Source organism: Branchiostoma lanceolatum, chromosome 8, assembly GCF_035083965.1.
Source record: "Branchiostoma lanceolatum isolate klBraLanc5 chromosome 8, klBraLanc5.hap2, whole genome shotgun sequence".
Taxonomy (NCBI): domain Eukaryota; kingdom Metazoa; phylum Chordata; class Leptocardii; order Amphioxiformes; family Branchiostomatidae; genus Branchiostoma; species Branchiostoma lanceolatum.
Window position 1 is genome coordinate 18419244 of NC_089729.1, and position 14987 is coordinate 18434230.

The 14987-nt window shown below is 40.1% G+C and overlaps 2 protein-coding genes across 2 annotated transcripts; both read right to left on the bottom strand.

The window, feature by feature from the left end:
• Positions 1–1210: 1210 nt before the first annotated feature.
• On the bottom strand, positions 1211–2233 carry LOC136439539 (piggyBac transposable element-derived protein 4-like). Its single transcript, XM_066434958.1, has one exon. It carries the CDS (start codon positions 2231–2233, stop codon positions 1211–1213), a length of 1023 nt encoding a protein of 340 aa, XP_066291055.1.
• Positions 2234–7496: 5263 nt separating this feature from the next.
• Positions 7497–9168, bottom strand: LOC136439540 (piggyBac transposable element-derived protein 4-like). The gene is made up of 2 exons (XM_066434959.1): positions 8847–9168; positions 7497–7886 (listed from the first exon to the last, which is right to left on the bottom strand). The coding sequence occupies exons 1-2, from the start codon at positions 9123–9125 to the stop codon at positions 7497–7499; spliced, it is 669 nt and encodes a 222-aa protein (XP_066291056.1). The 5' UTR covers positions 9126–9168.
• Positions 9169–14987: the final 5819 nt, after the last annotated feature.

The window sequence follows — 14987 nt, forward strand, 5'->3', positions numbered from 1 at the left end:
CAGAGCACATGCAATGTACATTGCATCTCATAAAGGTTTCTTGGTACGTGCAATGTGCACAGGGGATGCATTCCGCATTCTTTCATTCCTGCCCCCCTCCCCACCAACTTCATGAAATAGAAGCCACTTGTAAGCAAATATTATCCCTTGTCAAGCTGCTAGTGTTTCTGGTAAGTACATGCTCAATGTTCAGGGGGTGTCCAGATCCTTTTAAAATGAAAAGGGGGGATTCTAATTACTATCTTTATCTTCTTACTCCTATTTAGGGGGGTCTTTTCCATCAAATAACCATATAATGTTATACATCTAAAGAAAGCTGAGAGCCTCTACAGTTTCAAACTTTAGCCTTTTATTAGTAGTAATGAATTGTTAGGGCAATAATGCAACACAATGTTTTTCATACCCTTTTTGTATTATATTATCTTAACCATATAATATAAAGAGTATGGGTATCAAACAAACAGAATTCCTGACAAAAGCAGGATTACATAAATATTTCATGAGAAGAAAAAAGTAAAAAAAGGTGTACCTGTCGGTGAGATGATGACTATATATTTACCTGGGTGATGAACTGACTATTATTCAGCTGAATAGGTGATTCTTCACAACATATTACACTACACATTCTACCTAATATATAATAATATTAATATGGTGTTTAGTATACACTTGTTGTATATCAAGTGAAATTTAAGCTTAGAACCCATACTTTCTTCAAGAATGTATAACACTTGACAATTTAATCTATAAAAGTAACAAACAGGTAAAAAAGTAATAAAAGATACATTTTTCCACATTGTTTTCATACCATCCACTCTATTGTACCCATAGAACCACTTACAACTTGACCATACATTTCTTGAGATGTCCTTACATTACAACATGAGGATTACATATAACTTAACATAAGTAAAATAAAGGCACAATACAGGTATCATTATTGTGTCCCTAGAGTCACATACTTTAGGAGCATCCTCACTAGGTAGCTTTAAACAACACTTTAATTTATATGTGGAAAGGCTAGGGGTGACAGATCATCCAGTGTAATACATGTATACTGTAACCAGTATTAACTGTTGCTGTGCAATGTGCCGACAAAGCTTGCTGTAAAGGGTGGTTGTACCGGCTACTAGTATATCTACAAATGTATACGGATACAGATTGATGCAGATACACTAGAGGTGAGTATACAACAAGATATTGAAAGAAATCATTCATTTGGGTGCTGTAGCTTTATCCATGCCTGCTGATAGTCCTCCTCTGTATGATACAGCTCCATGCATGGTGTGATACACAAGGTCACCTGACACTGGTCACACTGGTAGGCAGACTCATGTCCAGATCTCTTCGCGACCAGAAATCCGTGTTCTCTGCGATACTTCCTCTCCGCAGGACAGCAGACCTTGCAGGTTCGAATTCTATTCTTGCCTCCCTCCGTTTGACCAATCTTCTCTAGGAAATGTCGCCCGGTCAGGCGCAACAGGCTGCTGGCACTAGGACCGCTTCTTCCCTCCTGTCCGACCCTCTCGTATCCCGAAGTGGAGATAAGCTCCTTGACTACTTCCTTCTGAAAATCCTTGTGTTCCAACAGAGCTTTCTTCCCGCGGGCGGACATGTACTCCTTTTGCAAGAGGTGGGCATTCACAATTGCAAGGCTTAACATGTGGAAAAGGGCCTTTTTCCACCACTTTAACCTGTACATGTTTGACCTGAAGCAAAGGTTGGAGTTGTCGAGAGCACACATGTACTGATTGTACTCTTGTTGACTCTCTGGCTTGGTGATTTCTTTCTCTGAGTGATGACGTTTGCCTGTAGAGGCAGACTTCTGAGTTCTAGACTTGCGGTTGCGCCGAGTTCCACGAGCCTTTGTCCCGGCATCACGGAGGTTGTGCCACAACTGTGGAGAAGTGTAGCAGTTGTTGTAGTGCAAAGTGTGGCCTTCCTGTAGGTACGGCTCCACGAGCTTTGACACTATGTCATGTCTCATACCTTTGGCTGAAAGTTCCTTTGTCTTCCCGCCATACAACTTGAACTGGCAACAGTACCCGTTTGTCGCGTCGCAAAGTTGATACGCCTTGAGTCCATCACCGTACTTGTCAGGCTTGTCTTTACAAAAGTTGGGGTGGCCGCGGAAGGGAACCACGCCCTCATCTACGCCAATCTGCTGTCCCGGGTTCCACATAGTCTTGAATCTCTCCACTAGGGTCTCGTATATTGTTCCCAGCTTGTGCATGGGGTTGTACTGGGGATGGCCACGGGGACTCAGGTCAATTACGGCATGTGACACCCTGTAATTACCGGTATTTTACATATATGGTTATAATTATTGTTTGCATGGTCATAACGCCGAGATATTTGACACACTGTTAGCGCTTCTTGGTCTGAATAAAATGAATATACAAAAGTTTTCATGTGACGGATTCTTGGGGTAAGAAATGGATATTTTGGTTAAAAAATGACATGCTCACTTTATGTGCCTGAGCCCAGGTGGGGAAAGCAGTTTGAGTCTTGGTATTTTACAGGGTGTAAGGTGAAGCCTTACAGATTAAATTTGTCCGCGGCCTTTTCGACCCTTTTGAAGGTATCGCATGTATTTTGGGGCAAAAACGTAAAAAACTGGGATTTTTTTCGTATTTTCTGTGAACTATTGAATCTGTAAGCATTATCTTGATGATTACGAAAAAAAGCCTCGGATAGTTTGAAAGAGAAAGATGTGTCAAGTATTGATATAGTCCTTGTTTAAACAGTTTTGTTAATTTGAGCTGGGCTTGAGCCCGTAAAGTTGACTATGCGATTCGTCTAAAGCGCCGTGTCAAACATGGCGCAATGGGGGTACGGCCCACTCAGCATTGACCAATCAGAGAACGTTACCATTGGTTACAAAATGGCGGACGCCGGCAGAAATTTTGTACATCGTCGTTTTTCATTTCTTTTAAAGCCTCTTCCTGTGTTCCTGCAGTCAGGAAATCAACAGAAACAACGTTTTCGGATAGCTTATGCTTGACACATATGTATTTCACTTGATAGTCGTACAAAACTGTAAATACAGAGTTTAAGTAGACATTCAGCGTCTCGTTCAGAGCCTCTCGTGCCAAAGTTTCGGATGCTAACGCACATCGCAACTGAAGGAAACGAGAGCTGAAAAGCAAAGGGTGAAAAGGATGCTCTTAGCAAATGTGCATAAGGCACAGAGGCGCAATGGGCGAGAACAGACGTGGCAAACTTTTTGTCTACGGAAGGTTACAAGAAACGACAAGAGCGGCACATGGGCCAGTATTTCGAATCGCGTGAAAAGGCACAATGTCTTTTTTTCAGAGATGTAGTGCAAAAGAAGTGCAAGATAAAGTAGGGCTGAGGGAGCCTAAACAACATGCACCATACTGGATGCACCTTTTGTTTGATCGAGATGAATTGTTGGACCATATGAAGTCATTGCCAAGTGGTAGTAAGGTAATTAGATACCGATCCCTGCAGTATCTGTTCCTACGAAAGGGTAGCTGCAGGTTGCAGTGGGATGATTCAGCAGTCACGTGTTACCTAGTTTTATACTGGTTACAATGCTCCTGTTTGCAGTGATTTACACTATTGATGTTTGGTTACCACAATAAAAGTTCATTTTACAAAGCAGTTATTCTGTATGTGCTCATTCACAATGTTGTGATTAAAAATGTAATATTGGATCATCAAGTGCAAAACAAACCTCCACAGTATCTAACAGAGGTGTATCATTATTCAACATGTCCCATGCATACAAAATACACCTCATGTATTCAACATGGTTGAATGAGTGAGTCCCTAATTGTTAGTGCAGACTGAATCACTCCGCCCATCCACAATTCAAGGAACTAAAAACACATTAAACAGGCTAAGTATAGGTTGTTGCTATGCTATTTCACAGAGTAGAATATCATAAAACATGATGGGAAGATCTAAGAATATCAAACTGTACACAAGTAAATTGACATGGATATATTAATTCTCTTCTTTATTTAAACACTGTAACATCATGTAAATAAAATCACATAATCTTATCTGACTACATATAATGAATGTAATCTTTCAGGATAATGCTTTGAAATTCAGCTTTAAAGGTGAACTTTAAAATGGCAAAAATGTAAAACAACATAACTTGTTAATATTTTGCTTTCCAACAAGCAATTTCAGCTCCATATATAGTATATACCATTTATTCTGACCTTAGCAAAATTAAGGCATAACTGAATAACATCAATGTATTTCATGTCATTGAATAAATGTTTGTGAATCAGAACATGTAAGGTCACATGGTATCAGAAATAACATGATTAAAGCTGTCCATCAAAGTATGCATGTATTTCCATTGGGAGTGGTGACATTCTGACTTATCACAGGTCCTTGGCTACAGCCTGAAGAGCTTTACTGTCCTTTCTGCAGAAGTACTTAGATAAGCAGAGTCCTCAGTGCTGTGTTGACATCCTTGAGCAAAGTCCTACATCAAAAGAAAATATTTTGAAAACCTGAGGTTATATGACAACTATCAAATCATAGGATTCAATACTTGAGATTGCACAATAGCAATCACTGCATTAACAGGGTGGAAAGAAGATACTAGTAGATACACATTTATTGTTTAACCAAATACATAAACCTGTATTGTACCACATAATATACACTGTAAAGTAATTGTCATTGTGAATTTGTAGAATAAATGAAGTGTCTTTAACATGTGCTTCTTTCATTTCCTCCAAGCATGCAGATACTCTGATTTAAGGATAGATTATGGTGACTGACAGAATTGTCAAATGTCACATAAATGTTCCCAGAATGAAGATTTGCTATTCAAGGAGTCATCCAGCTACAATGTATAAGATATACTTAAACTTGGTGGCACGGTGGACTTGTGTTTAGGGTTGTTGAAGCTAGAAGTGTTGTCTTGGAATCCCTGACAGAACCCCAGGATACACCATTGTTAAAGGCACTTTCACCTATTTCCTCACTGGACTCAGGTGAAAAATGGAAACCTAACTTTGGCTAGAGATGTTCTTTGGGTAGGCTGATAGAAGGAAGTCCCATGCATGTTTGAGGAGAGACAAACCTTGAACCCTTTATTGAGAAGAATGGGGGACCAACCCAGTGAGAGTGGAATAAATCAGTCCAGAAATGTAGCTTGTGCTGCAGTTTACCCACAGTATACAAACCTATCTCTAACCTTAATATGTAGTACACATACACACACACACACACACACACATTCACACACACACACACACACACACACACACACAGACACACACACACACAACATTTTGTATATGCCATTGACTGAAATTGCAAGTGCTACAATATAGTATTACATAACCTACAGTCCCCCTCTATGTAATGAACTCCTAAGACATAAGAAAATGGAGTGTGTCATCTTTATCTACTTCCTAAGCTAAGATATAGTTAGTCCCTATCTCATAGCTTGCACAGCTACTCCCTAACTGGCTTTCTGTTCAGACTGTCTACTATTTTTAAAACTATGAGGCCATAGCAAATCATTACAAAATACCCCATCACAGCAGGTACTTCAATTCCTAATAGGAATTCACAATGAATACAACTTCATTCCTTAATGAATATAAAGCTAAACCCTCCATGATAAATGACAGGAGGTAATGTATGGTATTATACATATGAGAAATAAACAAATATGCCAAATGTATACTGCATGCATGGTTGTAATATACAGTACATGCATGTAGTTTGCAACAGCAACAAGTTACAGAAATGTTCAAAACATTTGCTCAACATCCATCCCATTTCCTGTCAGCTAGCTTGTGATACTACTAATTTTATATGTGCAGTGAGAGCAAATAATAGTAATAACAACATGAACATTGACTTTGACAAGCAGGTGTTGTTCATAAAGTGGTTGCTGGTTGAGTTAGACTGTTGTTTACCTGTGAAAAATGGATGTTTTGACTGCACACACATGTAACTTCATGTCATTTAAGTATGGGGCATGTTTTTGACTTATCTTATTTGTTCCAAGGGCATACATACTTAATTTAAGTTCTAGGCTATAGACTATATAGCCAGTCAGTCTATAAAAACTATAATAAGCATTCAAAAAGATGCATCCAATACATTCTTTTGGAGTTTGTCAAATCTGTCCAGCTAGGGAGAATTGCAAGTATACATTTCTTGTCAAAGACCATATATGCATGTAGTATCAATATCTAGGAACATGACTACTGTTCCACCTTAGGACAGTATGACTCCTTGCAAGGCATATGCCTTTTTGCTTTATCCATTCCCATTTCATAGATACAGACTTTGTCATTGATAAGGCACATTGGCTGAGAGTTATGTGTACAGTACAGTTATGTGGACAGTTATGTGTAAAGTACTACAGTACAGAAATAGACGTCAAACAAGGACAACAACAACAACAGTGCTACAGAGCTTGAGCCCCAGTCTCTACTGCTTTCTGTAGGCTCTGTAGCACTGTTGTTGTTCTCCTTATTTAACGTCTATTTCTGTACTGTAGTACACATAACTGTCCACATAACTGTACTGTGTACTGTACACATAACTCCCAGCCAATGTTTCAAACTAAATTGCAAGCCAGAGTTGTTACATGCTGAACCGATAAATAAGCATTATAATTGCTACTCACCATTTCAAAGCCGCCCTATTGAGAGTGTTGGAAAACATTGTTTACACTGTCCTGGTGGTGGGTTCCTTGTCTGCATGCATTCCGTCAAGATGCCGTTCAAGAATCACCCGGGCCCGTATCCGAGCCGTGTACGTGAATAAATATTTACCTTCAAGATTGCATTCAGCTCAATATTACCCACATTACACTGCTCCCCTGGAGCCATATCCCACAGTTCACTTCTCCTATGTACTGCACTGATAATGATTACGTCTTTAGTGATGTCCCGAAATATAGTGCAATAAATGTTAAAATGTCGATGGGAGAAAGTACTTGAGGAATCATGTGCACTTTCTATAACATATGTTGGGATATTCAAGTTGCAATTTGCATGTGTGAGTCGGCCGGGACCCAGACAAGCCCACACACAATTTATCAAATTAGACACTTATGAACAACTTCCTTCGGATAGAAAAGCCTGTCTCTTTGCGATCCGTAATCAGTGACTTGAAGATGTTAGATTCATTACAAATGTTTGACTTCATTGACCAAATAAAAATGATCGGCTCGATCCCCCGGCCACATGGCCGGAATAAAACACAGTGGAAAGCCACCATGCTGCACGTACAGCTGTAACCTTTGCCCTCGCTGCGACTGAACCACGTTCGTGGTTATGACGTACCAGTTGGTATTAGTATTACGCTTAGATGATAACAAAGCCAATAGAAGACGTATAAAAACGTATTAAATAGTTTTTCAAGTGCCAAAAATGACGTGAAGTTCTTTTATTACTGAAATACATAATATTCGATGTACCCCTCCAAAACCGTTTCGTAATGGAACGGTCCGAACTGTGTTCCAGCGTTTCGTTCGAGTGTCACAAGCCGTAATTGACCTGAGGATGGTAGGTGTAATTATCACTGAGATGGAAGAACTTCAAGATGAGGAGGAACCTGTCCCGTCTCATGATGGATGGGAAGAAGGGTGTCTCCATCACTTCATCCCTGCTCCAGTAGTCCTGGATGTCCTCTTGATACACAAGTCCCATCTCTATATTCAGCGCCAGGAAAGTCCTCATCTCCGCCTCGGAGATACCTTCATCAGGCCAACCGTGCACCCTGGAATAACCCTTATGGTCGGCTTTGGGGTTGGCCGCAAGGTAATCTCTGGCATACTTATTGGTTTGCTCTGTGCAGGTCTTGTAAACAGAGTCAGGCACCATGAGAGTCAGGAATTCCAGAGGTTTTGGGTCATCTGACAGTCTGACCTATGAAGGCAAAAGAAAAGAGAGCATGCAGTCAGTTTAGGATAAAAAGATATCAGAAACAACTATCTTATTCAAGAAACAAACCTTAACATCAGTTTTTCAAAAGGACAACATTGAACAGTATTGTCGATCACAGTAAGAAATAGAAAGCAGATTGAAGTTTATGATATAGAAATATTATCTATTATTGTCGTCGTATTTGTAGCAATATAGCCTTACAACTCTGGAGATTTAACCATAACCCTAATCCAACCCTAACCCTAACATTAAGCCTCACTCTAAACATAACCTTATTAACTATATCCCTTGCCTCCTTGCATCCACACCCCACATCCTCTCAACACAACCCCCCCCCCCCCACCCCACACAACTTGGAACAATCAACAAACAAAAAACATCCCAGCAGCACTGCACTACTATAGCAGATTCATACCCGAAGAAGAAGAAGACTATATACATGTATTATATAAGTATCTAATGCCAGCTCAGAAGAGGACTAAAAATAGTCATGCTTTCAAGTACCAGAGTTATCAGCCAAAGATTGATGTGTACAAAAATTTGTGTCTTTCGAGAACCATAGTAGAATTCAAATGGAACTCGTTGTCATCAAGTACTGTAGAAGCTTCCTCACTAAGTAGCTTTAAGAACGGTTCCAGTCAGATATGCAAAGACTATGTGTAGCAGGCCGTTCGGTGTAATATAGTAACCAGCTGCTGCCACGCCGCGTGCCTGCGAAGCTGGTGTGTTACGCCTAATGGTGGTTGTACCAGCTACTCAGTATATATATATATACAGATACAGAAGATTACACACAGTGGCCCTAGCTCATCTTGGCAACAATTTGGAAAGGCCCTTTTTTGGCACGACACTGGAAGCTGTCATAATCCCAATTGCAAGATGGCGGCGCCCATTTGATTCGGACGAATGTGAATTATCGCGAAACTGTAAAAATGAAATCACCTGGTCACTGAATCCACCGTGTTCACTGAAACCCTGCGGTACGCCGTCGCTATCTAGACTCGGCCAGTCTCCACCCTCCAAGCGGGGCTCATTTGAAGCTGTTGGCGTGGCAGTAACTCGAGTTTCTCCCCGTCTGCGAATTCGATGACCATCGTCTTCCTCGCTGTCGCTCTCACTCTCCGCACTTTCAGCTGAGTCCTCGCCCCAGTAAGGGAATTCGTTCCCGGAATCAATAGTAGCAATCCCCTCCAGCTCTTCTACGACTTCAGCTATCGACATTTCCGCATATATACTCCGAATTCACCACCGAAAACCACAGGGTCTCAAATAAACTGGGAAGACACCAAAAGGCTGGCAAGGCCAAAGGTCACTGAACTGAAGTTACGCATGCGCTTATCTTCCACTATTTAAGACTTGAATAACGCCTTTTCTCGGAAAATATAGTGATAATCTTAGATTGATGAGAATTTTAGATTTCAGACCTTCAGATTTGGTATAAAAACAAGATTTGGGACGATTTTTTAGTGACTTGGGGACCCCTAGTTTGAAATGGTCAGTTCCATAATCCTGACGTCACAGCTTCAAAACAAGAGTTCGTAGAGGCCGAACCTCCGAGAAATTAATAATGGAGTTTAAAAGATGAAATTCAATATACTGTATATAATTTCCATGGAATTTGGTTCAATTTCAAGTTTGATCTCTAATGTTAATCTCCACCTTACCTGCAAATGTCTTGATAAACAAAACCCACCATCAAAGCAGAAGTCATGCAAATGAGCCCTCATTTGCATAACTTATATCTATCGAAGAGGTTTCCACAACTACAGATGCAGAAAACAGTGGATTATGATGATTGATGTGCAATTTTACTTCTCATTAGATCATGGCAAAGGACATCGTGTACTCATTTCTTAACTCTAATGCATCCTGAATTAATTACGTAAACTTTTGTATAACAGCTTTATCTTGATCTGACAATCCTAGAAATGACTACTTGAAAAAAGAATTCATTAACAACACATTCATTTTTTCTCAGGTACTATATATATTAACTTTTGTTTCTTTCATAACTTGTTTGATACTACATAATTAATACACTGTACACTACAAGGTGTACAATGCATATACAAGAATATCCAGAAAATAAAGTTTGCTAGTTTCTCGACGATGCATTCAAAGCAGTGCCCGGCGGGACGGGCGGGTTCTTTGAAGGGAAAGACACAGTGACTCTTCACTTGAAAGTTCATCTGTGTTGGTAGAACATAATGGACTTACCCACATTTTTGAATGATCAGCTCCAGTCTTTGTCAAGGAATAAGCGATCCGCTGCTTCTATGACATTACGCTACTGGATGAAGCACAGTGATTGGCTAGTTATGGGAAACTATGCTATAGACTGTATAATGACACACGTGTACGCTTATATGCCTACGTAAGCATTATAGACTGGATTATGTGTGTACGGCATTTTCCTATTATTGCCCACAATTTGTGAAAGTGTGCAGTAGGTGATCATGTGAGTTTCGAAAGCCGCAGTATCTTTTGCTAAAAGCCGTCATTTTAGCGTATTGTCCATAAGAATGTACTTACTATACAGATGTCAAACTTTTTCTTTTTTTTAACATGTCCCACGTACATTGAAGAAAGACAGACACGCATGAATGTTATCACGAGCAATGCAAACATAACCTTACCATCTAAGACAAGCCCAGAAACGTTTAATTTACTTATGTCATGTCCTGACACAATTTCCTTGTACATAGGCCAATACATATCTACCTCTATTCTAAAAAGAAATCGATTAATCTCTGACGAAAACAATTGATGTTTCCTGTGTATCATGTCATATACTTCCATATATGTATTCTCTATCATTCTTGTTGGATACCGTAGCGCTTAGATTTAAGTTTTGTAGAATCAATTAGTATTGTCTATACATTTTGTACTACTTACGAACTTGCCATACCCGTTACATTTGTTGTGCAATAAACTTTGATTGATTGATTGATTGAAGTTTCTATATCTGCTTTGATCTTGTGAGTCATTGAAGAACAAATTTCACCTCAATCGTTTGAACACCTGCGATTAGCGTAGTTTATTTCACCACCGTTGCTGGGATACCGTGATTCTGACACCGCTCACACTGAACAGGTGCCATGGCTATGGAGAAGCGCCACCCCATACCTATCGACTTTGTGAGAAACTGCAGCAATTAATGTCGGTAAACCGGTCAGACGGCAAGGTATACGTATGAACCAGTGCGAGTTGACTCAGAACGATCCTTCGCGAGTTTTCCTGCAGCAAAACTCGGAAAATTTTGGGATTGAAGTTTGGAAGTCTAACTGTACAACGTCTAGGAGTCACTGTAAAACGCACAGATTGTTTTTCTCGTTTTTTTTTAGGGGAAGACAATAAGAAGTTGTTGCTGAAAGTTTTGGCAGCGTTCGTTCTACTCGTGACGGCATATGCATACGCAAGTGAGTTGTGCGACCATTTGCTAGTCCTTGTGGACCCCCCCCCCCCCCCCTCAGGCTATGCTTTGTGAATCCTGTCTTGTCTTAAGAGAGACACTAAAAGAAAAAAAAAAATGTGATCCAAGATGCCAGAATATTTTCGTACCTCGCCTTCAATCTGTGCAGATGTGATTGTATTTGTACAAAGCGTGGTAATACACGTAAAAAGGCGACGACCGTTAACGTATCAGTGGCATTTCTTTATCTCTGGTCCACACAGTGATGTGAAATTACTACAGCAGTAAAGCTAGTCCACTACAAAAACATTTTTCTGCGTATGCATTGACCAAGCCGCACAGAGATGTGGAAGTTAGCACTGTAATTTAATCTGTTAGGCCCCATTTCCACAAATGTATGCCAGAATGTTTCTATAGGACCTACAGTGGTCAGAATTTAATGTTTAACCTTCATGACCACGTAGATTTCATAATGAATTAAAGCACCTTTTTTTGCCAAATCTTTTTTATTCGCACGCTCGCATCAGTTTTTGGGTTCCGAGAGGATGTCATCCATACAATCAAATCAACATGGCTTAAGATGTCCACAGACATGTTGTCACATGAAAAATTATCAAATCACACAAAAATCACAAGAAAACATTTTGGCAAAATGAGAAAAAGATTCTTCTACAAACTAAAATACTACTTCAAAATGACTAAATGAATTGACTACTTCCAATTTTATACAGCAAAATTGTCAAATATTTGTCCGACATTTTGACTTGAATAAAGGTTGATTGATTTACTGATTCGAATGGGTTTTTCTTGTATGTAAGGGAGCATATAAAAACACAGACATCATCTCTCTCCCCATGTGAAAATAGCCTCTTCCAAATCAACCCTTTGCATGAATGGGCAATGGGCTATTCCTGAATCACCAAACATTTCGAAAGTTCCCCTTTGCCAAATTTCAGATCATTCAGCTGTCACTGAGCAATGGCACTGAGACCCTAAATATACAGGGGGAGAAACGCTGCGACATTCAATGAAACCGAATGTCCAGGCGACTCTAAGTGTATGTGTTTAGAAACTTCAGAAGAGGTTGTGCTCGGACGTTTGTGTTTCTAAGCACATACACTTAGAGTCGCCTGGACATTCGGTTTCATTGGACAAGGTTAAGATCCTGGACACAGAATCAGAATTTTTTGCAAGAGGGATTAAGGAGTCCATCTACATCCGTGCATTACAACCATCCCTCAACAGAGACGGAGGGCGCCATAGACTTTCTGCAACGTATGATCCACTGCTCTCCGAGTCACGTGTCTCATCTGCATAACGTGACGTCACAGAAGCAGTGGATTGCTCACTCCTTGAAAAAGACTGTAGCTGTTCAGTCGAAAATTTGGGTAAGTCCAATTTATTGTGTTGGCGTTTACAGTTTAAACTCCATTCAGAACTGAGTAAGTTTTGTAAATGGTCACATTTTAGATAGCATCCACTATCTTTGGTCAGTGACTAACTTTTTATACTAAAATACACAAAATATTCAGACATCCCCTACCATTATTCCCTGTCTGCCTCGAATCATGCAGATATCAAAACATTTTGAACTAGGGTGTAAGGTTAAGGGTGACGTGGAAAGACTGTCGCTAGCTCACGACGGACAGGTAACATTCTGCTACAACGGGACTCGTGTGGTGTACGTGGAAAAAACGGAGGAGGTTCGAATCCGAAAAAATATGGTCTTATCTGGACACAAGGTGAGCGTGGCAGTAGGGAAAGTGGGAGACCCCAGCAAGCCCGACATGTTCGATGCGAACAGAAATCCGGAATTACCGTCTGCCATTACAGCACCGGTGGAAGAAAACGGAGAAATCTCCAACGGATCTCACTTCGGAGATTCCGGAATCCAGACGCCAGATTCCGGATTTCAAACTCCAGAGATGAGATCAGAGCAACATCTGCAGCTCCCAGTTACTTTGGAAGAGAACACTGCATTCTAAAATCTAAAAACACGGAATTTGTCCCAATTATTTCTTTTCTTCACCATTCAGTTGAGTACCTAATACTACGTAGTACCTATGCCAACAACAAGCCTCCGTTCACTGAATGTACTTCTCCTGTGTTACACTTTACAGTTCCAATATTTACGTAGTCCATTCAGCTGTAGGGAAGACACATCTGTAAAACATATCGCTGATATCAAGCATTTCTTCAGATAGGGATAATTTGACACTTCTTCATTTTCATTTCATTTGCAGTGAAATATCTGGGGAAATTACTCTTAGGCCATACGAATTGTTGTTGATATGACTTGACTGCAATCTGACCTATCATTTAATCTTCTCCTTGCTGACATAACCTTTTGGCAGCAGATTTATATTGGTTACAGAGTTAGGCTGCAGGGAGAAGGTTAAACAAAGGGAATGTATTTTGTATGATCATAGTATTTATTTAAGGTAAAAGGCAATTGGGTTTTACTCATGATATATATGTCTCATGATATATATGTTTATATGTAATATAAGAGGGAGGGGGCTTTGATAAATGTTCATGTATTATACAGAAAGACAAAATGTTCGTAATTATCATCTGATGGTACATCATCGATATACTAAGGGTGCCAATGTGTTTTAGGGGGTATAGGGCTTGTGAAGATGAGTTTATCGGTTGTAACTTTTTGTGCGTGGGTGTAAAGAAACAAACTAATGATACGCCACCTGTTTAAATAGACAGACAAAGAGGATGAAAAAATACACTAGTCACTAAATCAAATGAAGAAATTGTATTGATACACCTCGGTGAAGGAATAAATATAGGTCACGGCTTGGTAACTAGGTGCTATTATTATCTATCAATAGATAACGTTAGCTAGGTATGCGTTGTACCATCGTCACCCCCCTCCCCGCTATTTGGCAATACCAGTGATGTAGTTACATAGGGATCTTCATCAGTTATTGGTCAAGTTAAGTTTGCCTCTCATACAATTGGTTAACATACACTGTCTCAGACTCCTATCCAAGTTTGTATGAAATGTTCAAGTCTCCATCAGTCAACAGCAAAACGCAGCTTTGTAGTGACGTCAGTGCTCAATGCACATAGTCGCCACTACATAGTCTACATAGAAACGGAATGTTTACCATTGTACAAAGACGGAACAGCAAGGGCCGTTTGGGATCGAGGAAAACGTAATAAAGGTCCCTTTGTAACTATGTGTACTGTGATTTGCTTAAGGAAAATACAATGTGCTATAGTTATTATGTGTTATGTGGCATCTCGTGTAGTCTAATAATAGACAGGATAGTGGATGTGCCTTCTGTGTTTATTGACTTCTCCTTTTTGGACGGTCCCACTGGACCAATAGCCTGGGGGTCATCCTATTCAGCTACATTAATACCGGGGCTCCCATACTATGGAATCTCAGGTAACATAACAATAAGAAGATTTCAGAAAGCCCGACGGCGGGTCCCTGTTAAATGTTGTTTAATATGTACGACGTACGCTATATAGGGCAACAGGTTATATTGGACCCAGATCTAGTGCGATTGAAACAAGCTATCTGCCACCAAAAAAATCAAGACCAAATTAGCACGTCCAGGTCAAAAGATACAAAAACGGATGTTCTGCTGCAGTACCAAGGTCACATACCAGGGGGTCCAAAATCGACCTTAAATTACGGCTTCCCAACA

What these genes read in the sequence shown, in the direction of transcription:
- LOC136439539 (XM_066434958.1), bottom strand. Translation starts at nt 2,233, where the DNA reads ATGCACAAGCTGGGAACAATATACGAGACCCTAGTGGAGAGATTCAAG.
- LOC136439540 (XM_066434959.1), bottom strand. Translation starts at nt 9,125, where the DNA reads ATGTCGATAGCTGAAGTCGTAGAAGAGCTGGAGGGGATTGCTACTATT. An exon ending in ACGGTGGATTCAGTGACCAG is followed by an intron (nt 7,887 to 8,846) that starts GTGATTTCATTT and finishes TTGCCTTCATAG; the next exon opens with GTCAGACTGTCAGATGACCC.